Source organism: Phalacrocorax carbo, chromosome 6, assembly GCF_963921805.1.
Source record: "Phalacrocorax carbo chromosome 6, bPhaCar2.1, whole genome shotgun sequence".
NCBI classification, from domain to species: domain Eukaryota; kingdom Metazoa; phylum Chordata; class Aves; order Suliformes; family Phalacrocoracidae; genus Phalacrocorax; species Phalacrocorax carbo.
This window is the reverse complement of record NC_087518.1, coordinates 45186774-45211748: the sequence shown is the minus strand read 5'-3', so window position 1 is coordinate 45211748 and position 24975 is coordinate 45186774. Positions and strand designations below refer to the sequence as shown.

General features: G+C 43.2%; 1 protein-coding gene and 1 long non-coding RNA gene across 3 annotated transcripts in view; one reads left to right on the top strand and one right to left on the bottom strand.

The window, feature by feature from the left end:
* USP24 (ubiquitin specific peptidase 24) overlaps window positions 1-13461 on the bottom strand; it is a 69220-nt gene extending 55759 nt beyond the window's left edge. For both annotated transcript variants that reach the window (XM_064455022.1, XM_064455023.1), the window contains exon 1: window positions 13002-13461. In XM_064455022.1, the coding sequence (XP_064311092.1) occupies window positions 13002-13313 (312 nt within the window). In that variant the 5' untranslated portion in view covers window positions 13314-13461. The remainder of the gene's footprint in view (window positions 1-13001) is intronic.
* Window positions 13462-13655: 194 nt separating this feature from the next.
* Window positions 13656-24004, top strand: LOC135313935 (uncharacterized). Its single transcript, XR_010373436.1, has 3 exons — window positions 13656-13835; window positions 14993-16130; window positions 18536-24004. It is a non-coding gene; the product is annotated as an uncharacterized LOC135313935 (long non-coding RNA).
* Window positions 24005-24975: the final 971 nt, after the last annotated feature.

The following is a 24975-nucleotide window of genomic DNA, read 5'->3' as shown; positions in this document are numbered from 1 at the left end:
TTCCATTTGAAGTGAAGGGATTACATACCTTTAAGTATTTCTTGTAGGTGATAACTACTATGTTTACATAACTAATTGCTAACTAATTGCCTATATAAGTAGCAAATCTTGTTCTTTAGCATATCAGATCTTAGAGCCAAGTGATAAGTATTTCCAGTCCCTGTGAGACTGTAGAGTACAATCCCTGATCTTCATAGATCTTCATATTAATCCTCTGTTCAACAACTGCTGTAGAATATGGAATATTTTAAGGGAGACCAATTCCATCACCGTCTCACCGCACCACATTAAGAAACATAAAAACAGACTAATCCAGTACATTAGGATTATTATTTTTTTACTAGCTACTTATCCAAAGAAAAATTTACATCTCAAATATAGTTGTCTAACAAGGAAACTACAATTGTCCTTCTCCTGAAGTCAAAAGGAATTACTGGAAAACGCTGTGGAAGGCAAACAGGGAAAAAGCAAGCAGATGTCTACAGCTCAGCTTTACAGGTTGCCTTGCTAGTGCCACTAAACGGCAACTACTTCTGCATACAGGCAGAACAAACAATTAGCCCCAAGTTCTTTCTGAAGGGCCATATGAGGTAACAGCCTCAGTAGCACCAAATGAAAGAGCAGACAAGTTATCAATTTATTTTCTTTATTTTTTTAACCTCACATAGACGCCTGATACCCAATGTGTCAAAGAGTTCACATGGACTAACTTTCCTTGCCTTCACAAGAGCAGACAACTCAATCAGGAGAAAGGACGGAATGTATGGATCAGGCCTGGCAGAAACCAGGAGCAACTGTCAGAGACAGAAGAAAACACAAGTGCAGTGATGGTAACAAGATCCCCCTGAGAGAGATGCCAGGGACATGTAGGGAAGAAGGACAAGCAGGAAACACGTTCAAGAGCAAAAAAAAAAAAACCACCCCAGTGTCAGGAAAGCAAACAGAACAAATAGAAAGGAATAAACCAAGAGAAAGAACTGGACTCAGGAGGACATTGTATACAAAGAATTAAATCAGTGTATGCAGACAAGTGTATTTTCCAACTCTCTCCCTACAGTTGCTATTTGCAGGATTAGATCTGTTTATTAAAAGGTAAATGTGTCATACTCATTTTCACAATTGTTCAAAAACATTAAGCCAAAGAAAGAGCAATTGTATAGAGCTTACTCTTTAAAGTTCACTAGCACAGATGACGACAGCACACAGCGGCTGGACTTACTAACAGGTTTTGGAGAGCAGCAGTAAAGTTTATAGGAATGGAACACAAAATAGTACTCAGAAAAAACCAACATGTCAGTGTTCAGGAAGTAAGACGCCACCTTCCCCAAAACCTCTACTGAACATTTAGGCCTAAGTGTCATTATGGGAAGTTGTACTGTAACAGGCCTGAATATCAGCTTCTGAAACTGTAGCCGTCTGATCCAGCACTGTGTGTGGAAGTCTAAAGTAAATCACATCTAGCAAATCATGGCCTGTTTAAAAACTTCACGTTTTGGAGGAGAGATGTTTAAACATCTAAATGAAAAGACACTGAAAGGATTTAAAAGCAAAAGTTTTCTAGGAAATATCCTGTCTTATTGATCCAACAAACAACAGTTAAGTTCACAGCTTTTGTAAAGGACACCCACCCAGAACACAAACCCATTTCCTGAAGAAAATAAATATGCAGTTATAAAGAAAGCCCTTACAGTAACAGTAAGGCATACAGGGATCTAATAAATGTAGACTGAGTACAATACAAACACCCAATTGCTGGGTCCCACATTTCAGTTCAGCCTAGACTTGTAGCAAAAGAAAGCAACATTTCAACAAATGATTACAGTAACTGAGCTTTGGTTGCTCCATTCCCTGGAGGAATGTCCATGTTAAATAAAAATACCCATTGTTAACACTAGTTTAAGAGGTGTAGTCTAATAGCAGTGCAGAGCTTCAACTGTTGCTGAGAAGCTTCACCTGTTGTTCTGCTTCTCTGTCTGCACCTAAGCAATATTGCTCTATATTTACCTCTTTCCACAAAAGTGATCGCCAGTGTCTGTAATCTTATAGAAACTCCTAAGGAAAGAGTGAAATAACACTTGTTCTTCACTGTACACTCGGCTCCCGCAAATAAGGCCACTATCATAAAAAGGATATGTCTGGCCTATTGCTGGACTGAGTCTACCAAAAATGTACTGAAAAAGATGGGGTTTTTAAATACAAGAAATAACAAGGGGTGTGGTACTGGGATTATTGCCTTCATAACAATGGGACCTATTTGCGCTGAAGGAGCGCATCTTTGGCACATTCCACTAATTAAGGACAGCAGGTCTTCTTGCTTGTCAGTTTTCTGCTACTAAAATCCTGCCCAGAAAGTAAATAATTAAACGTAATTATTTATTAATTTTAGAAGCTATTACATACAAGTAGCTTCACAACTACTGTGGAACCTGCAACAGTCTCAAGTAAATACCCAGGTAGTTTAAAACTTAAGTTGTCCTTCAACCTTAATAACTTTAATACCCTGCATTGTTTTTTTCTGACATTACTGCTATGTTCAGTTTATATTACTCCAGACTGAGTCTTGTTTCTTACAATTTATCAAGTATGAGTAACAGTCTCTTTAAAGACATTTGCTGCTCTTTCATTAGCGTCTTTCCATACAAAATAAAACCCCCAAACTGTTCACCATCCAACTTTTAAATCAATTTGTGTGCGGCTCTTTAAACTGAGGGCTTTATTAACAGCAGCTAGCAGCTGCTGTAGCAGGGTGCAATGTCAGCTCAGCTATTGCGTAAGTAAGCTGGCCCGCGAGCCAACACTGGCTGAAGATCTTACCTGCTCTGTTGACATTCACAAATGCAACAGATCACAGCTCTGAACAGATAGCCACAATTAACACTTTGTAACTGAGGCACCAGGAGTTGTCACTACCGGACTCTACTGACATGGGTCCACAGGGGAAATAAAAGTTTTTAAAGAGAGAGTACGCTATACATGAAAATAAATAGTACACAAGGCCATGTCAGCCTCACAGAAGTGGTTTTCTGTGTCTCTTTTTGGGGGAATTTTTTTTTCTTTAAATATATTTAGAAACTCCCTTCCCTCAGATAGATGACTTAAGAATGGTGTCTGTCAGTCGATGATGACCTAAATCAGGACTATGCAATTCTGGCTGAACAGACTTAATACTGGACTGGCACCTGACATGCTAAGGATTTGTAGGGATATTCTCCACCAATAGAATATTAAAAAGCAATGAAAATATTTGTGGCAGCCAACAGGTCATCTGAAGATAAACTGTTTAAGAGTCCGTAAGAATCATCTGTTTTCTAAGATAGAAAATCATGATGCACATCACACATGCTGTGACTATTCTCATTTCTGTGGCCGAAATCTTGAGACCAAAAACCATTTGCTGGCAAGCCTTTAACACCATTTTCCACGCCTTCTGATATAGCTCTTCTTACACAAAAGCCCTGAAAACCCCCCCATTCTAACAGCATTATTTGACTCTTTTGGCTTATTTTCAAGGTGTGAAAATGCAGTTATGTCCAAACATACACACACAGGCTCCCAAGAGAAACAGCCTCACGCGAACAGCCTCAAGCACTGACTCAAGATTCTCACTCTGGGGACCTGGCACCTTCCAGAGTTGTTTGCAAGGTTAAATAAACAAAAATTGTTAAATAGCTGATCAATAAAGCATTGCTTAACTCTGTAGTATAAAACCATCCATGGAAGGCTAACACAGAACAAAGATTAGCCCTCATACAAAAAGTGAAATATAAATTAACTTTAATTGCCAAAAGGTCAGAGTTCAAAGCTTTAAAATGTATTCCTGCAGTATTCAGCTAATTAACTCAAACACTGCTTAACTAAAGCCACTGATTTTTACCACACTACTAACTTTACATAAAATCACAATGAGTTTAAGTGTTCTAACGCTAACTGGCAGTCTTAGTAAATGAAATGACAAATTATAATTTAAATTTGTTAATTCGATTTTGATAGAAGTTACCAACACAATTTATTATCACCAGAGCTAAGTCACATTATGTCCTCCTGAATCTAGTATAATTTATGAAACAGAACCCCAAAGCCATGCTTCTTTCAACAAGCAACAGGACCAGACTTTCTAAGGTGCCGGCAGACCCAGCAGCTCCTTTCACCCTCATGCCTCTCTAACAAGTGATTTTTCACAAATCATCACCAATTTACAGCCAAGAAAACAGATTTTTGATGCTTCACTATATTGTTAAAAATAAAACAACAAAAAAACCAAACCCTGTATTTTGTTACTATGTACCTACAAACAGGAACAAATTTAATCACTCTGAAAAGCAGTAATGAAAAAAATGCTTAAAGCCAAAATTAGAAGCCAGAAATTCTAGGTACACCTTTCAGTTTTTATCACAGCAACAATGAGGAAGACAATTTTTCAATGCTTCAGCTTCCCCAGCTGTAAAGTGTCAACAGTGATACTTTCCTCTGCCACAGCATGCTGGTGCACCATTCACTAGTGTTTGCAAAGTACTCCAAGATGCTCAGGCAGAGGCAAAGTAAGAGAAATAACATCAAATAGCCATAAAAACAGACAGAGCATTTCTCTGATGTATTATGTCCATCAATTTGTGGGAGAACCTATGAATGCTGAAGTAATGACTTCATGGTCCGTCTATCTGCCAGACTACTGATTAAGGCAGCTTTTACTTTCATAGCTGTATGTCTTTTTTTTTTTTTTTAATTTTTCGTTACCTCCTAAAAGGCGGATACTCCGTTACCTAGAAGTGAATCACAGGGGTAAGAATTCAAAGGCTTTCAAATAAATCAAAGCTACCACCTTGCACTTATACTTGAACACACTGAGCATGAGGTGTTGAATGCTTAAAACAATTGTTATATTTTCATACCTGTAATCTACTTGCTTTTTATAAACTGGTGCTCTGGGAGCTTAAAGAACTCCTTTAAACTCATGTTAAGTGGCAGATGTGGGAAGAAAATCAGAGAGTATTTCCCAGTTGCCTGTTCTTGCCATCAGATCAAAGTCATTCAACCCACATTGCTAAGAGCAAGCTTGGTATCCTGTTGAGAATATGACAATATTAGTAAAGCTCAGAAAGTGGTGTCATATATGGAACTTCCACATTATGTTTCTTATTTGGCAATAAGAAAATCCACTGTGATTTCCTAAATGTTTTACTGACAAACAGACATTTATTCGTGACGTATAGTAACAGTTTTTAACTGTTTTAAGTCCTGAACAGATACAGCATCTTGCCCTTGCATTTTCATGCACAGGAAGATATCTGTATGCAAAATTTGAGTACAGTGATAGACAGAAATGCTTTTTGTTATTTATGTTCTGCTAAGAGAAAGTAAGCTTCTTGGGGAGATATATGGATGTTTTATTGTTTTTGCAGAGGAGCAGCTCTTCAGTTCAAATTTTTACTGTGCACTACTTTACAGAAGCAGATGTAGTCTTAAGAAAAAAAATCTTAGTATTTCATCATGTTAATACAAAGGAGTGATACCAGTCTATCACTAAAGGAAAATAAATCCTTTGTTACAAACTCCACCTAATTGAAGCTGATTTGGACTCTCACCTCACCATAAAGACGTCTTAAGAAAATTCTGATGTATTCAGTGAATGTTCTCATAGAAAGTTTTGGACACTGACCTTAACTGAGAGTAGTACAGCGGCATTATCAAGAATGCATGGTTAGACTAAACCCTTCTTAGTAGTTGTAAGGGATTATGACAAATCAACCACAAAACCCTCATGGCTCCCTGCCTTTCCCCCATCTCTCACAACCAAGAACGGTATAAGACTGGGAGTAGAAACACAGTATGAGTTTGAAAAACAAAAATAAATTCAGCAAAGTTAGAAATTAACTAGGATTTTCTAAAAACATTACTTGTACTGGCCTCCCTGATTTCCAGGGTGATGGTGCAACATTACTAAGCAATATTCCCCAATGTACTTGCCTAGCTGTTCAGAGATAAACACAGTACTAAGTATTACAGCAAAACAAAATAAACAAGGCTCTATAAAAATCACAGTTGAATTAAAAGATTAATTTAACTTAAAGGGGGACACCTTTGTCCTTTTATACTACTATTACCATAATATTTAGTGGAATCTGAGACAGATTTATTACAACCACTTTTGGCAACGTATTTTAAATTTTGATAGCTACTTGGAGGCCAGGGAGAGGTCATGGAAAGCACTGTTAAGAATGCCATTCATAAGGAACCAAGGAAAACACACTTATCTTGCATGTGTTTTCAGTATTGTCTGTGGATGTATTTAAAAAAACCTTACTCCATTAGCGAAAGTACAGCCAGACTCTGAGTTGATACCATTATTCCTCCCAACCCTTGAGTTTTCATAAGCACAAAACCCCATGCTTACTTCCAAATAACTCAAAATAACTTTGTGTGGTATCAGCTAAACATTGTGCTTTAATACAATAAGACAATGAATCACAAATGCTTAGCATTTCAGAAGTATTGACTTAATTTTAAGTACTATCTCCTTTTGCCAAAACTCCAGGCATTAATAGAGAAGTGCTGCAGAAACACTAGATAGAGTATTTATTACAACATTTTAGTGATGAAAGGTCAGGCTCTGGAAGGGAGAATTAATAACATTGGTAAACACTCATCTGTACTTCTGTTCTACGGACACATTGATCTATAGTGACACAAACTACAACTGACAAAGCAGCTGACAATGAGTTTGAAATCAAGTTCTACAAGGTATAATTACAAAATTGTAATTATTTACATTAACTAATTAACCAATTAATATTAGTCTGAATAACTAATATGAAAAAATCTTTAAATGCCTCTCAAGACAGCTCTGCTGGGTGACAGAACAAGAGAAGCCAGAACTGCTGTAAAGTAGGGAGCGGAAAGACCAAGTGGCAAGAAACATTGAGCACATTGGCTTTTTTAATTAATTCTGATTTGGCCCATGAAGCATAACATACATACCAAAGACTATTGCTTCCTATGGCAGCACAAATACGTGGTTTTTTCAAAGTAAGGGCTTAGAAAAGAAACAGGCACTTCCTTTCCATCTTTGCCCACCTCACACAAAGAGCTACTGTTCCTTAATCCAAAAGCAATCCAAATGATTTGCTGGAATTAACTTCTAACACTGGGTAATTTGTTTTTATTCTCATTCTTCCTCAGTATTTCACTTCCTTATTAAACAGCTGCGACAGAATAGCACTGTAAACTGGGAAGATGACCAGAAAATGCCTCCAGAGAACATTATAGCAAAGACACCTCCTGCCCAGTGAAGAAGCTGGCTATGTAGAGTTGTCTCCTACCTCCACTGATCCCACAGGCATCACCTTCACTGATGAGCCAGTAATTATAAAGTGCTCGTCTCAAGCTGTACTCCAACAATCCCATTACATGATAATGAGTTTAAGTTATTCAAAACAAAGCTTACATTTAAAATTAGCCAACCACACCTCTCAGTATTACCCCTAATTTCCCTAACTTTGGGTAGCATCTCTATTTGTCTGTGTTATATCAAGAATGAAAACCAGAGTATTTTCTTTCAAAATCCAAGAAAGCATTAACATAACAGAATCTAAAAAGAGGTTTTACACCAGCACCACTAATTTTTGAAAACAGTGATGCTGAAAACCAGGAGTGCTAAAACACTAATTCCACTTGACATTCTAATGGCATCCAGCCAGGGACTCAATGCCAGAATCCACTACAGAGCTTTATTTGATTGCTTAATTGTTTTACAAGGCCAATTCCTAGACAAGCCACACTGTAAAACTTCCACACGAGAACGTCAGAAATATTCACTTTTGCAACGGTCAACACTACTTACAAGACAGGAGACTGACTTTAAATTTATAAAATTGTAGCGTGAAATCCATCTCATTTGCCTGAAGGCTAAATACCATTTTTGTCTTTAAATAAATACGGCTCCCTCCATTCAAAGATCAAAGAACTTCACAAGCCTAACATCCGTGGTACTCCTAATAAAGCATGCACCATAATCCTCATTTTACACACTAAAAGCTAAAGCAGAGGTTAAGTTACACACCCACCATGACACAGCGTATCTGTGGCAGAACTGCTTTCAGCACTGAGCTCCAATAATGAGGAGAGATAGGGTTTTGAACAACAGTTCTGCAGCATGACTAGTGAGAATGCTCCTGGCACTGTTACTCATTACAGTCGCTGGCTTGTTTCTTTTACAAAACGCCCTTCTCTTGAAATCAAACAGCACCTCAAAAGCAATTTTGGACAAGTTTTGTTATAAACTGTATCTAGTAAAATCTGGTGTATATGAGCTTTCGATCCAGTTCAACTCAAAAAAAAAAAATAAAAGACCACATGCTAAAGGAGACAGGAATAGCTAGAAGGTAATATAATCTGTTAATCACAATTTACCCAAAAGGTCATACTAATGTCTCTCAGAGGCTGTTTAAAAACAAAGATTTTAGTAAAGGTTACACAAACCGTTGTTATATGTTGAATATTTTTAGTGTAAATGGGTTCCTACCCCTTACTGCAATTTTAGGTTCTTTGGTCACAATCCCCACATTCATTTGGCCTGCTCCTCTTCATCCCATTCCTCCCCAACTCGTGAAAGTCAGCACATGTGGCACTCATGGCAATTCATGGTCACACTAGCAGACATTGTCATCACATTCATTTACAGTCTTATCTTAAATTATAAGGATTTAGCAGCAGTTTATAAAACAGATTATTTGTCAGTCATGTGGAAAGATGACTATACCATCATTCCACCCCCTCTACTCAGCAAAGAATCACTTTCTAAAAATCTGTATGCTGGCTAAGGAATCACAGAATGGTTTGGGTTGGAAGGGACCTTAAAGATTATCTAGTTCCAACCCCTCTGCCATGGGCAGGGACACCTTCCACTAGACCAGGTTGCTCAAAGTCACATCCAACCTGGCCCTCAACACTTTCAGAGTTGGGGCAGCCACAGCTTCTCTGGGCAACCTGTTCCACTACCTTCCTTATATCCAGTCTAAATCTGCTCTCTTTCAGTTTAAAGCCACTGCCCCTTGTCCTATCACTACACTCCCTGATAGAGTCCCTCTCCAGCTTTTCTGTAAGCCCCCTTCAGGTACTGGAAGGCTGTAATAAGGTCTCCCCAGAGCCTTCTCTTTTCCAGGCTGAAAAACCCCAACTCTCTCAGCCTGTCTTCACAGAGGAGGTGCTCCAGCCCTCAAATCATATTCATGGCCCTCCTCTAGACTTACTCTAACAGGTCCATGTCCTTCTTATGTTGGGGGCCCCAGAGCTGGACACAGCACTCCAGGTGGGGTCTCATCAGAGCAGAGGGGCAGAATCACCTCCCTTGACCTGCTGGCCATGCTTCTTTTGATACAGCCCAGGATACGATTGGCCTTCTGGGCTGCAAGTGCACATTTTTGGCTCATACCCAGCTTTTTGCCCACCAGTATCCCCAAGTCCTTCTCTGCGGGACTGCCCTCAATCCATTCTCTGACCAGCCTGTATTTGTGCCTGGGATTGCCCCAACCCACATGCAGGACCCACATGCAGGACCTTGCACTTAGTCTTGTTAAACTTCAGGAGGTTCACATAGGCCCAACTCTCAATAAACACAGAAATCCCAGATTCCTGCCAAAATGCACTTACCAGATTTACTTCAGCCAACAGACAGAAACATAGAAGTTACATCAAACAGGCAGAACTACCTCTTTTAAAAGCAGGTGACCTCAGCCTATGGAAGTGGTTTGGCACTACACAGGGCAAAACTTCAAACCAACTGTGAACTTAAAGTTGGACTTCCTGATACTTCAGGAAGACTGCACAAATTAATATGAAGCCCCCTTTGCATTTCCAAGTTTGTCTGGCCTTTTTGTTTTAATGAGTTAAGCATGATCATGCTAACAGCATCAATGCCAGAGGCACACCACAGCTATTAACTTAAAGCTGAATCAACTGTACATTTTTTGGAAGACATCAACCTTCTGAAACTGAAGTTTTAGCCCTCATGAAAATGGATTTATGTATGTCTTCATCTCAGGTCTCACACAGAAAGCGTAGAATGTGTGTCAGACCAGCTCATAGCAGCTGTCTTGCTTGTGGGCCAGTTATTCCAAATTCAGGCTTCTAGAACACCTCCAGACAGCCCTGAGGACCAGCAGTCTGGACCACTGAAAGAGGATTCACACTGGTTTTACTATCTTATCTAAAGTGAACATGTTGTTACTATTATGATATGTATCTTGCTCCTGTGCTATTCTCAAAGAAAACCAACAGACAAGCCTTTCTTTGATCAACATGCTTACTGAACGGAACAGATACTTACATTATGTAATAGAAACCAAATAAGCATATGCAAACATGATGGATTCATTACTGATTAGGAAAAATGTAAAGCGTTTAATCATTCATAAATCTATTCTTATACGTAGAGTAAGATGTACTCAGCCAAAAAAAGAATGCAAATACAAAGTACAGACCTGTTACACACACGTCTTGGAGAATGACTAAAGCCTTCTTGTTATTTTTAAATTTTAAAAAATTATATAATCCTAACTTTTGTTCATGAAGAAGATTGCTAGACTGGAAAATTTTATTTAGGGGGAAATTTCTAATAGTCATGCTCTTTTGATTTGTATGTTCATGTACATTGCTGATATATAAAATCCAAAAATCAAACCAAAAATCTAACACGCCACTACCTCCCCACTAAATAAAAGTTAAAACTGGTATTATGATGAGAAGGAAGAATACATACTCTAAGAGCTGTTAGAAAGAGAGAAGAAACTGAGAAGAAGAAAAACAGAAATAACATCTGAATTACCACAAGACAGTATGGGGTACAATATGTTTCAACATATGACTACAGTGGATAATATAGCTATTTGTGCAATGGCTTTCTGTACAGCTTCATATGCCATAAGCTTGTGCTGAATGGAAAACTACTTACTGATTAACCACCTAAATAATAGCTGTAGTTTATTAAATGTAGTTCTAGATTACATCTGAAGAATAAAAAAACCCCAAGAACTGATCACATGCCATTTTTTGCCCTTTTTCTAAAATGTATGTCAAAAGCTGCTAGGCTGTACTGCAGTATTAGACAAATAAGCACAGGCAACAACTGCAAGTCTTAAGATTTTTACAGGTATAACATATTACAAAAATACTGTTTTGCATACATGTGCAGAAGTTGACAGATGCTAATATGCAAATGAATCCAATTACTAAATTGAGGCATGACTTTATGTAAGTTTTGTGTAGCAAGATACTTCAATCCTTCTGAAATGCCTACTCTGTGCAGTCATTTGCCTATATTGAAATGTTTTGGTTTCCCTCCCGTGGGTTAACAAGAACTCAAGTCAAAGCTAACAAGAACATGAGTGGCAAAGGAAACTATAAAGCATAAGTTTGATCAGACATACAAACTGAAATAACGGGGAAAAATCCTCTTAGTCAAACTTGTCAAAGTGTCATTTGTAATAGGAACAAGAGGGGGGGAGGAAAGTGCTTCTCTGAAGTTTACACTGACAGCTTTTCTTGAAATGTCACACTGACAACCCAGATTGTCCCAACCATAACTATATCTGACAGGAAAATCCACCCTCTTGGTGGCTAGAGATCTGAATGCAAACAAGCAGAACTCTCATTCACTCCCAACCCTTCAAAGTAAAGGTTAGAAACCAGTTCCCTACTGCTTCAATCAGTGAAGCTGAACAGCGACTCCTCTTCTGCACAGCACACGTGCCATCCCACAGATCACCTTACTCCGCAAGCACGCATCATCAGCTTATGTGAGCTAAGGATCTAACCCAGTTAATTCAGTGAACAGGATCACGTATCTTTATTCTGCAAGACTGGACTTCAACATACTGAGGCTATGGATACAGATGATCTGTACAAGTGTAGCTATGTACAAGAAGATATGATACACGTATTCTTTATATATATATATATTTACAGATACACACATGTACATAGAAAGATACCAATTCTGGTGCTGGAAATCCTCAGGATACTATTCACTGAAGCCTGGGAGAGTATGTGAGTTTCCCTGGTTTTATTCATGTGCTTAGGCATTTGCTATTGACCACTTCTTGAGACAGTGACTACGCAAGGTGTTCCTTTGGTACTGCACAGCAGGGCTGTTCTTCTATTCTCACCCCCCACAAGTTCCACAGTCTGGACATTATTAATTAGCTCCTTTCATATGAGCACTGGGGGTAGTTTTGGAAAAAAGACTTGGACGAGGAGCAGGCCTTACAGGTAAGCACTACAAGACTATTCCAGGCAGCAGAGAAAGCACCGTGAACGTATCTGCTGACTGAGGAGTTGAGAGTTCTGTAAGATGGGAGAAGAGAAAAAGGCATACAAGGAGGAAGGAGAGAAACTGGGAAAGGCTTGGGATCGCCAGCAGTTCTGTCTACTTCAGGTCTATTTTATAACACGGCTATAATTTATGTTATGAATTAAAGCCTCTATTTTGAAAATATTTGAACTCACTGCATTCCTATTTCAGAATTTATGCTTGCCTTTTCCAAATTAAACTGCACGCAAGCCCAGACTGCACTTTCCTTGACATTGTGCAAACAGTTAAAAAAATTAGACAGTCATTAGTCACTCGGATTATGCAAGAAGCCACAAGAGGGGGAGAAAAAAAATAATTCTACGGTAGCCACACATTCCTAGAATGCCAAGGAAAAGCCTGGGTGCTCTTCACCTTGCAGCGGTCGCCAGGAGCAGCCCGGGCATGCAGCGCCCCGCACCGAAGGGGAGCGAGGCGGGAGGGCGGCCGGAGCAGCCCGCGGGTGAGGGGGCCGACCCCGCGGGGAGCGGGGACGCCCCTGGGGCACCCTCCCGCCAGACCGGCTCCCCGGGTCGAGGCCCGCCCGCCGGCGCCCCGCAGCGAGGCGGCTCCCGGGGAGCCTCCGCTCTCCCCGCGGCGAGGCCGGCCCTGACAGGAGGCCGGCCCCGGGGCCGCCCGCCCGGGGCAGGCCGCAGCTCACCTCCGTCTCCACCACTTCGTGGTAGGCGGGCGGAGGGTCGAAGCCGCCTCCTCCGCCGCCGCCGCCGCCGTCCCCGTCGCCGCCGCGGGGGCCCTGCCCGCCGGCGGGGGAGCCGTGCCCGCCCGGCGGGCCCTGCCCGCTCTCCATGGGCTCGTAGCCGCCGTAGTGGAGGCCGGGCCGTTCGTTGGTGAGCAGCGCCACGGCCTCGTTGATGTCGTTCTTGGCCAGGCGCAGGGCCTTGCGGATGGCGGCCGCGTCCGAGAAGCCCATGCAGAGCAGCGTGGTCATGTGCTGCTCCTCCTCGCTCTCCATGGCCGCGCCGGGCCGGGCCGGGCCGGGCCGCGCCGGGGGAGCGGGGGCCGCGAAGCGAGGGGTGCCGGGCTCAGGCGCTGCCCGCCCCGCGCGCCGCCATGTTGACGGGAGGGCCTCTCCCCGCTGCCGCCGCCGCGGCCGCCCCCACCCCCCCCGCACACACGCGCCCCCTCCGCCCCGCCCTCAGCCCGGAAGCGGCGGCGAAGCCGGGCTGGGGAGCGCACGCCGGGCCCGCGTCACGTGAGGGAGGAGGCGCGGCCCGGCATGAATGGACTGGCAGGGGAGGGGGAAAAGGAATGCGGGGGGGGGGGGGGGGAGTGAGAGCGGCTGTCACCATAGCAACTGGAGCGGGCGGGCGTGGCCGGCGACGTCACGTGAGGGCGAGCGGCGTTACCAGGGAACGGGCCCCGGCAGGGGGTCGGACCTCGCTGCGCCTCAGCGGCCGGGGCGGACCTGGGCGGCCGAGCCCGCCTAGCGGGAGCCGCGCCGTCGGTCTCCTGCCCGTTGCCGGGCGTTCCTCCTGTAATTACCGCTCTTACTAATGAATTAAGTCCCTCAGGCGCGCGGGTGGCGTCTGGGCTCTCACAGCGAAACACGAACAGGCCCGGGACGGGGGGGTGAAGGGGAGCTGGGCAAGGCGGGAAGGCGGGCGGGGCCTGGTGCCAGGTGGGTGTCTGTGGGGAGGCAGGGAGGGAAGGAGCTGCTCGGGCAGGCGGTGGGCAGGTGTCCTTCTCTGAGGTGATGAGGGTCGGTTTTAGGTCGAAACGAAGTCCTGCCCCTGCCGAAAGCTCCCGCCCTGCCGGCGCTTGTGGGTGGCGGCCGGACAGCGAGTCCCGGGATGGGGGGGGGGGGTGGGGGGGCCTTTCGGGCCTGCCCGAGTGGAGGATGCTGTTCACAGAAGAGCACCGAGAAGTTACCGACTGCAGGCTGAGCATTGCTGTCGCTGCCAGCTCCCAGTTTATTTCTCTGTGGAATGTGTTCTTCAGGCGTATAATATGGCAAACAGAGATGCAAATCCATACAGAATGAAGCAGAGTGCAAAAAAACTCTTAAAAATTGCAGGTGCCCAAAGCAGAAACTAAGTTGTGCGTATTTCTTAAACACACGTAGTGAACTCTGGTGTTGTATGAAGGTCAGTGGATCTGGATCTTTTGGCAATCTCCCAGGCAAAATTTATCACCTCATTTTAATGATGTGTTTTCCATGTCCAAAGAGGAGGAAAAAGAGAAAATGTTTGTCAGGGTGGGTACTGGTATCTGCGTGTATACTTTTGTCTTTGGAGGCTCGTATTTTGTGGCAAACTGTTTTGTGTTAACGGGCGGATATCATTAAAAGCACGGGGGTTAGGAATCTAGAAACATCTGTCTTAAGTCTTAGATACAAATCGCATTCAGTGTAAAGGAAATTTTCCAGTCTATGGGACACCAACAATACTTAGGTGTATAACCTTCATGAACTTCCAGAGCTCGGTGTGTGACTCTGCTCCTGAGTTTGGCTGTATAAAGAGACAGACTGATGGATCAGTCTGTTGGGCTGGCAAGGTTTTGGATTAATTTTTAGATTGATTGCAGTATACCACCAAGTATAATACCAAGGGTTTCATATTTCTTGTATACTGACCCAAAAGGTAATTACAACTTTTTCGTCTTGCACCTTCATCTCTGATTTTTTTTCTGTAGGCTGACATTCAGTGGAATGGAGGTAAATGTGCATATGACTCTGAACTTCAGCTTCTGGATCTAAGGGAGGCCTTTCATTCATGCTGATCGCCAGTTATAAAAGAAACTGTTATGGCTCAAGCTTGGCGGGCTTCAGAAAAATTCCAGGACTTCAAATGCATTCAATTAATATGCTGAATATTGACTCACTGCTTGCTCACATGACCAACATTTAAATGACACTTCCTCAGTTTTTGAAGCATAATATAAATAATGGTTTCATCCTCACAGCCTGATGAAGTCAGTTGGCATCATTTTCCCCTACTAATGGAAGAAATTTTTGTACGAAAAAGTAATATCTTTTATTAGATGTCATTATTGCTTTCAGATTTATTTCAGGGAAGTGCTCCTGTAAATTTGCACTGAGCTAACTAATGAAAACATACCAGAAGTAATGGAGGAACTGATTGTAATCCCAGGTGACTAAGAAAAAAGAGAATGCTTCACAGTTAAGTTACCTATGCTCTATAGTCCAGCTGTCCTCCTGAAGGAAGTTTGACGGGAATTTGAATTTACCAATACGTAAGGGTAACACTTGGACACAGCAGCTCGACATAACTGACAGTGAGGTGTACTGGTCCTAAAATTAGTTTTTACAGTCTTGCCTTACAGCATCTCTCCTGAGACTACTTAAAGGACAAGACCGTACATTCCAGCTTGGTGGAGGAATGGGTGCATCTTTTTCTGGAAGTTATTCAGCCTGGAAGTCCTGGTTTGCAAATGTTTTTCATGCATTGTCACTTCAAGAAGAGCTGCAGGGAGAAGTACAGCAAACTTGTCTAACTGAGAATGAGAAAAGCAGCAAATGAGTCTTTCCTGATGGGACACCAGGAGGTGCGAGGAGACAAGGCAAAGAAAGGAATTGAAGTGGGGAGCAAATAATATCCTCAAGATCTGCCTTTGGATAACTTGGAGTTTGTGCATGTGTAGTTGCCAGTTTGATATGACACACATTTACTTGTTATTTGATTGCATTACTTCATGGAAGGTAGTTACTTTCTACAGAATACATCATATGTGTATCCTGAAGCATGCCTGGACACAAGGAACCCTTATGTTACAGAAAAGAGACATAGTGGAACAGAAAACTACTGTTTTGGTAAGTGGTCATGCTATGACATCGAACCTGGCTTTTTGGGTTGACCATGGTGTTGCCAAGTTGCCTAAAAGAATTTGACAGAGAATTACAATGACTTCTGCAGAGATGCCACAGTAGGAGTGTTTGGTTCATTTGTCTTTTTAACTGAGAATGCTTTTATGCTTTTCTTCATAAGCCAGTCCTGTGTTTACAGCTTGCTTGCTATTTAAACAGCGAATGCAGTGTTTTCCCTCAAAGAGACACAGCTGTATTGTTCTGGTGGAACATACACATGCAGCCCAACTAAGAGGGGACTCTCTGGCTTGTTGAACTCGATTTCCCTTGGTGTTTACAGTTGTTGGGGAATTCCAACCAAAATCTCAGATGTAATTGGAAAACATCCTTTGCCACCCTGATTTTGTTTCCTTCTCTGTTGTACCTTCCCAGCCATAATTGTTACATATATACTTAGAGACTTTGGTAGAAAGGAATGTAAAGTTTGTTGTGTTGCCGCCAAATCTTTAATTTCATGTGTATGTTTTACTCAGGATAAAATAATATCTTTCTCATATTTTGTTAGAAGTACCATAGAAATATATTACCAAGGGCAGCTTAGTATGAGCTAAAACTTACCATTCATAAATATTTTATAAATAATGACTAAATATAAGAAATCAGGACAAAATTTAATTCCAGGCCTCCACCACTAGACAGTACATAAGCACGGAAGGAGCTGTATGAAAACTGGGGTTAGAGTAGCTAGAAGAAATTCCTGTGAAGTTGTTGTGTGAATGAGGATGGTGTTTGAGTTCATATAAAACCAAGGTCCTTCTTTTGGAAGGAGAGAACGCTCTTTTTTTCACTGATGTTAATGGTTTGGGATTAGGCGCCCGATATAGTTGGATCTTGTGATGATAAGAGGCTTCTGTCCTATCTGCCAGATGAACAGAAACACTCTCCACAGGCTGCAAGGTAGATGGGTTTTGTAGGCTTGAAAAGAGGCAGCAGAGCGAATGGCATTGTCTTGCAGGAAGTCTCATCACCCAATGCAGACAAGAAGGTAACTTGCTGATGAGAAACAGCTTGTCTGTGTACCCCTAAACATACCAAGCACTGATAAGAGGAGCATATTTACAAAGGTTTCCTTAACCTTACGGTTTGGATGGGCAAGACACTTCTTGGTTTTAGTGTAGCTGGCTGTTGGGGTAAAGGAACTTACTACCTGAAGAATGAGTTTCTGAGATATCGTAGAAACCAGCTTTTGTATAGTGTTGTGAAGAATTAATTTAGGTTTTCTGTAATTACTTTTTCCTTCCTTCCTTCCTTCCTTCCTTCCTTCCTTCCTTCCTTCCTTCCTTCCTTCCTTCCTTCCTTCCTTCCTTCCTTCCTTCCTTCCTTCCTTCCTTCCTTCCTTCCTTCCTTCCTTCCTTCCTTCCTTCCTTCCTTCCTTCCTTCCTTCCTTCCTTCCTCCCTTCCTCCCTTCCTCCCTTCCTCCCTTCCTCCCTTCCTCCCTTCCTCCCTTCCTCCCTTCCTCCCTTCCTCCCTTCCTCCCTTCCTCCCTTCCTCCCTTCCTCCCTTCCTCCCTTCCTCCCTTCCTCCCTTCCTCCCTTCCTCCCTTCCTCCCTTCCTCCCTTCCTCCCTTCCTTCCTTCCTTCCTTTTATTTCTTGTCCCACCCAGTCTCTTCCAGTTTCCTGCTTCTGATTTATTTATAGCTAAATGTAATAGGTGGGATCCCCTTGAATTATTGAAAATCACATTTCTTATATGTAGGTATCGATGAAGCATGTTTGGTTGCCTTTACCAGAGGGATTAAAAGCATTTGTGTAGTGAAGAACTATGTAAACCCCCTGAAAAGTACACTTGCAATACACAGATAACAAAATGCATTTGACTCCTCAGGTAGCTATGCAGCTTCGCACAAAACAAAGATTTTAGCAGACACAAGAAGTGTGTGAGTCCATTCATGAGCACCAGCTGACAGATTAATGCAATATACTTTTAGACTTTGTCTATGCTGGGAGTTTCTGCTGCCTTCACAGCTTTTGGTGGGCTAGAAAGGAGATGTGTACTGGGGTAACCACCAAAGCAAAGCCTGCTGTCAGCAGTGATTTGCTAAGAGGGAGCTTACCTTGGTTTCAGGCTGGGACTCATGCATGCTGGTTATCACAATTACAATAGTTAGCTCTAATACAGTGCTTTTAAGATGGGTACCTGACGACCCTTGTAGGGAGGTGGAGGGGTATCATTAGCTCCTCAGCATGTATGAACTTTTACAACTGCTACAAACTGTAGTGGGGCTGAAAGGGAAAGAAGAAAGGTGAACAGATCTTGTGGTGTTGATGCACCTCCTCCAGCAAGTCTGTCGCTGTTGTTATTCTAGTGTCTGAAGGGAACAGGAGTTGAACCTTGACTGTTTTTTCTGCAGCAGAAGCTGAATACCCGCTGGTCTCCTGAATACAAAAATGAAGTTTCATACTCTTTCCCTTGAAGGGAAGCAGCATGACGTGTACGTGAAAAGAGTGGAACAGTATGTTAAGGGAAACACGACTGAAAGGAGAGAACAGCTGACTCCGGGGCCTGAGCAGATCTGCCCCCTCTGCCTCACTGTATGGGTTTGTTTTCAGCTCTTCAACTTGAACTGTCTTGTGGGTCTCACAACACATCTCCACAGCTCTGGACTGGAAAATTAAACAATTGCAAGGAGGTTGTTCATTCTTCCTGAAATAAGCTTCACAAGCTGTGGAAAATGAAAGCTAAGGCTGAACTTTAAAACAAGCTGAAAGCACTAAGATGCAGAAATGCAGAGTGAAGTTATTCAATAGAATCAGATTTGGAACAGAGCCCTGAAAAAAACTATGGTTATGACTAATCTGTTTTTAATGTGTCTGGTTGTAGGTAAAATAACTTCTTTTAAAGATAATTTCTCTCACTATGTCGGTTACAGTTCTTTACTGTCATTTTAGAGAAATGACTTGTTGATGTGTGAGTTCAGTATCAGATGAACTGCAATGACAGAATTATTTCTGATGCTGGAGTGGCCCTGCTGAGCTGCTGGCAAAGGGGTGAAACACTACAAACAGGATATTCAGTGTCAAGCTGCAGTGGCACCCTGAGGGACCCACCCAGAGGCAGGCACTTGAATGCTCACTCTATCTTTCAGCCAAGTTAGCTGAGAAAACTTGACGTAATAGTAGACTGTAGAGCTCCATTTGTGCAGGGACAAGCTCATGCAGTGACATTTTAGAAGTGAAACAATCTGAAATGGAAACTTCTGGTGTTCTTGTTACACTGAACAAGTCTGAGGCACCATGCAGTTTTACAGGGTGGCCTTTGGGTGCCTTTATTTTGTCCTCAAATAGTCCCAGCCTTGCTTGCTGACCCCTTCTCAGCGATCCCTCCGATCCTGTGATGCAGAGCCGCTGAAGTTAATACACTGCTGTAGAGAGGGGAGATGTGGTACGACACTATGCGTTTGAGTGTCATGGCTGTTGTGATACCAACCCAAGATTTACAGACTTTGCAGTCTTATTATAATCAGTAGACCTGTGAATAGGAGTATGAATTCTATGCAAACAGCGAGAGTGGAGGGGAACAGCATGAAGACTCCTTTTAGGCAGGTAGGAAACAGTACAGTAAATGCAGCACTGATGGGATATGCTCAATTTATGGACTACATAAGTCTAGCTAAAGGCAGTGCAGCGTGGCAACAGTGAATGTAGTAACATGCAATACTCTGAGGGTGAAGGCTGTTTTCTGTAGCGCGTGTATCTGATATCCAGGAACAAAAGCAGTTGGCGTTTCCCTGGTGTAGGCTGAAATATGGTGCAATGTGATAGAGCAACAGGGAACTCCTTGCTGGCTTTTTGCCCTGTGCAGATTCCTTTTGAATTAGGTTTTGACCTTTAAAGTAAGACCTGTTTCTTTAGTTTCTCATTGTCTAAATTCTGCATTGAAGCTTGGGAAACAAGTCTGTGAAGCTGGAGGATTTTTTTAAGCTCTAATTAGTGAAACACAGAGTAGGTAGGAAGGAGTCTCCTGAGGGTGCCTTTTATTTTTTATTTTTCTCTGTTCCATGGCAACACAGGCTGGGCTTAAATCAGCACAAAACCCTGGTTCATATTAAAGCCTGGTCCACAACTCTTCTCCTGCTCTTAAAAGGCATCTCTACTTCCTGATCAAAAAACCACCTTGTTTGCCCTCAGTGATGTGAAACCTGAAATCATGTTCCTGCTGCCAGGATTTTGTATTAGAGCACTGCAGTTCGTTGGTACCAGCAGCCCCGTGCAGGAATTTGTAGGTGGAAGAGGTGAAAACCACCATCCTGACTAAAAATCTGGGGATATTTAGGCAGAGGGGTTGTGGTGGAAGAACGTCTTTCCCTTTTTGAATTTCTTTAACATTACCATTGCTTCAGTTGTTTTTGCACAGGATCTCTCAATTTCTGATTTGGGCAGATTCTGTCAGTTCATGCAGATTATTAAATGCAGACTGAAGGGAAGCTGAAACTGAAACTCAACTCTGGGTGGGAGGCAGCAGCCGTTCTGTGCCAGAGGAAGGCCTCGGTGCTGTGCTTAGGGATCTGCAGGTGGGACTACAGGGGAGGTGGAAGCATGTGATTATTTTTGGTTCATACACAAGGCTTAAGTTTTCAGAAATACCAGGAGGTTCTTCAAGGTTGTGAGAGCTTAAAGCCTTGGATTTCTCCTGCTTCATCTGCCTGCTGGCGTGCACAGCCATGTTGTCCCTTTCACAACGCATTTGATCTGTCAGGGGCTCTTTGAAGGCTCTCTATCTCCACCAGCAAAGTGCTTCAGGGCTGAATCGCACCCATGTATCAGCTCTTTTACTGTATCCTGTTATCAGCTATGCCTTTCACTCCTAGAGTGTTCGCAGCCTTTGATCTGTTACCATATTGCAGCAACAACTTCCCTTATTTTTTAATGCTGCATTACATTGTGCAAGGCTGCCATCAGTCCACAAATGCTGCAGTCTCTGTTGTCTGTGCACCGCGCTCACAAGTGCATCCATACTTCTTACCTAAAGCATGACATACTCTTGTTCCCCTCAACCCTCAATCAATCATAGTGGAAATCACTTTACTACAAGATGACAATTTCCATTGGACCCTACATGGAGATATAATTAAATAGTTAATTATTTCCTTCCTTTTCCCTGTTGCATTTGTCTGGCTGCTGCTTTTAAAAAACTTGGGCAGGGACAGTTTACTCCATTTGTGCAGCAGCTGGTGCTGTGGGCTCTGACTGGTAGGTAAATCCTAATGTTACTGACCAAGTGATGAATCCTGCACTGCAGCAGAAAGTGCCGTTTTGCTGGCCAGGCTGGATCTTGTTTAATTTGAGGTTGATCCTGTCAAAGCTAGAGACCTCTGGAAAGAAAGGTGCTCTGTGTGTGGCAGGACTGAAGGCACTTTCTCTGTTTTACATTTTTTTTATGCTGACAAATGGGTAAAAGCAGAGACAACACAATAATTTAAAACTTCTTTGCTTAAAATCAGCCAAATTCCTAGTAGTGTTAGAAGCAAGACCAGTAGCAGCATTTGAGCCAGTTCTGCTGGAGATGGTGCTTATCAGATGACCTAGCAAAACCTTCCTGACTTGTACGATTTGGGGCAGAAGTTCCAGCGTAACACACATGCCATCTCACAGCCTACAGAGCAGTCAATTCCGGCTGTCGTGGTGCAGATCAGTGATGCAACTCGTTTCATCACTACCCTCAAGGGTGGGGCTTGGCTGGGCTACTGGGTGGAGGACGTTTGCTGTGCTAGGTCATGCAGTACAGGGAAGGCTGTGGCTACTTAGGTGTTTGTCTCCTAACGGGGTCCAGCCAAGTGGCACAGCCTGTATCTGCAACACATCCCTAACACTGGGACTCCTCACCACAGTGTGCTGATCCTAATGTGATTTAATAGTGATGAACCACTTTCCTTCCACTGGCCAGGTTGGGCTTGTTTTATTTATGCCTTAAAACCTCTCCTCTCTCCTGCACTGTGATCTGTGCAAAACTGTTTGGCAAGGTAAAAGCTCTGCCTGGTGTGTGGGCAGGAGAAGGGCCACAGCCTGGTGTGGAAAACATGTGAGATGTGGTCCAGGCTTGTGGGGAGAATGAGGTGGGGACCAGAGATGCGAGTCGTGTGCTCAGTTCATATGACTTGCCCAGCCTGTTTCACAGATTCATAACTACTGATCCCTGACTATGTTTCAGGCTTGGCCTACAGTCAGGTTTTAATTGTCCCTATTAGTATGATGGATGCTGGAATAAGGACATGTTGGAGAAAGGTGGTAGTGTTTTCACTGCTGCTGTTGTTGTTGCTGGGACTGCCATTAAAGCTGCTTACTGGTGTTTGCCCTCCTGTGAAATGTGTAGGTGAGCTATTTATAAATGTGCAGAGACATCCCACATCTCTAGCTTGTCCTCTGATTTAAGGCTAATCCCCACCAGGAGGGGAGAATCTGGCCAGGACTGCAAAGGAGGTTAGTGGCAGAGTTGAAAATAATCCACTTCTGAGCCTCAGCATTGTCTCTACGATGGGGTGGATTTATGGGGGCGGGAGCAGGAGTGGAGAAGCAGCATACTATTTCACTGTTAGCTCTGCCTTTTACAGCATGGTCTCCCATCTTCAGGATGAAGAGAGGCACTTTTCCTCCTGCACAGCCCCTTCTCCTGTCTTCCACTCCCTCTACAGAGCAGATGCACACAGCTCTGTCCTGGGCTGCATTCAGCCTCAGTCTTTGCTTGCTTTTGCTCTTCCTGTCTGGAGCAGATTCAGCCTGGTGTGCAGGGGCAATGTCTCTTTTCCTGGAGCAGTCCAGACCCAGGCACACGGGAGTTAGTCTCTGTACTTCTCAAATATTCTTCTGCAAGTAAATACAGCAACTTGCTTTCATTATTCCTCTCCTGAATGGTGCAAATTACCCCACTCTTCAAAGCATGCAGTTCATTGAACAGCAAGCTTAATATAGCTGGATTTCTAGCGTATCTGATTGTCTTTTACATTTCCATATGTGGGTTTGCTGATGACTAATAAAGAGGCTAGCTTCTCAGCCCGTCCTCAGTGGGAACATGATTCTTCTGCCTGACTCCCAGTTTTTATGAAGCTTTGAGGCATGCACCTCAATGTCCAGCTTGGTTAGGGCTGACCAAAGGACTCACGTAGGATTAGACAGACACAGGTGCACCCCAAATGGATAGCATGAGCCTAATTGCCATAAGAAAGAAGGCTGATGCTATGTGATTGCACTGAGGAAATGAGACTCTTGCTTCTTTCCTTGAGAGTGCCTGGCATGATGGCTGTATCTGCAGGACACACTGCCCTCTCTTGGTCCTAGGTGGGTTCTGGGTCTGGGCTGAGAAACCTGCCCTTCCTGACTGTCCGGGTGGCCAAGGGACGATCGCTGGAGCCTGGTGGGAGAATCAGATATGTGCTGTGATTTATAAACTCGGTCAGAGTTACCGACTTTGTCTGTGATTCCACCATCCCCTCCAGGACCTCCCAAAAGGGTTTATGTGGAGCTTCAGCACTGAATGAAATCAACTGTGGGAAAAACAACTTATGAGTGATTTTATCATTGTATACAAGAAAGCAATGTAAGAAACTGCAGAAATCTGCTAGCTTCATTCTTGAACATGTGGTGGAAGACTTTCATCTGTTTTTTCTTGTAAATGAGAGTTTTAGTAAATGTTGGAAAATCATAATTATGACATAAACATTTCAGAAAATTTATGCTTCCAGTTGTAGTAAGTTGGAGCAATCTGGTAACACAGACTTATTTGAAAGAGACATCTCTGACTTTATGTCACCGGTGCCCTTTGGGGTTATACTAGCTCAGAGCCTGTCCCTGGCTGCTGCCCGAGTGATGTAGGGTAAAGCTGAGCACTGGACTGCTCAATACAGGTATTTTAACAAGCACATTTCTGCTGCATGTTGTGCTTGTTCCTGCTCATGTGTGGGTTATTTTGTACTGGCAGTGTCTGACATTGTGTTCAACCTTTTTTATGTCCTGGAGTACCTCATTAATCTGCACTATCTCCTTTTTGGATTACTGAACTTTCATGTTACAGCAAGACAGGGGCAGCTAGGAAAAGTTAGCTGGTTTTCAGAGCATTTGTTTTCTCTTGTTTTGACTTTTATCAACATAATTGTTGTCAGCAAGAAAACCCAGTGTGACTTGGAAGTGTATGTAATCATTGTGTGTACTCTTGAAGGAGCAGCGAATGGAAATAGACAGTGCTTGGGTCAGAGTGCCCCAGAACACTCACCGTTCTGGGGCTGCACAAATTGATGGATATCTCCCCTTTCATCTAAATGCATATAGAGCCACAGAGATAGTTCTAAAAAAAAAGAAAAAGATACTGTGATCCCAAATGTCTCACCTTTCTTACATGTCTTACTTGAGGGCTCAACTTCCCTCACTGCACCCCCCATGTGGATTGCAAATCGCCCTGTCTGCCAGTAGCTCTGTTTTTACGCCATCCCAGTACTTCCCGCTCTGTGCTGTCACTGTCTGTCTTGCCACAGCTGGGAAGTCCCTGGGGGCTATGCCCACATTGTGAGTCAAACCCCATGCAAAGTCAAAGTCTAAACACCTACACGGGGAGTGGGAGAGCTGGGGTTTCTGCATCATAGGGGAGTTTGTACGCACCTCCCAGAGACTGCCTGAAACCACAAGCTCCCGGGGAGGCCTTGGCAAGCTGATGGAGGGCTTGGAGCACTCTCGCTGGGAAGCAGAGGGGTAGAGCGGGGCAGTTACCCACATGAGAAAGCCTTGTGCGCTCAGACAGGAGGAGCAGGCTCTGGGCTCTGCTCTCAGCACACTTTTGCTAAGATCCTAAGGAGATGTCTCTGTT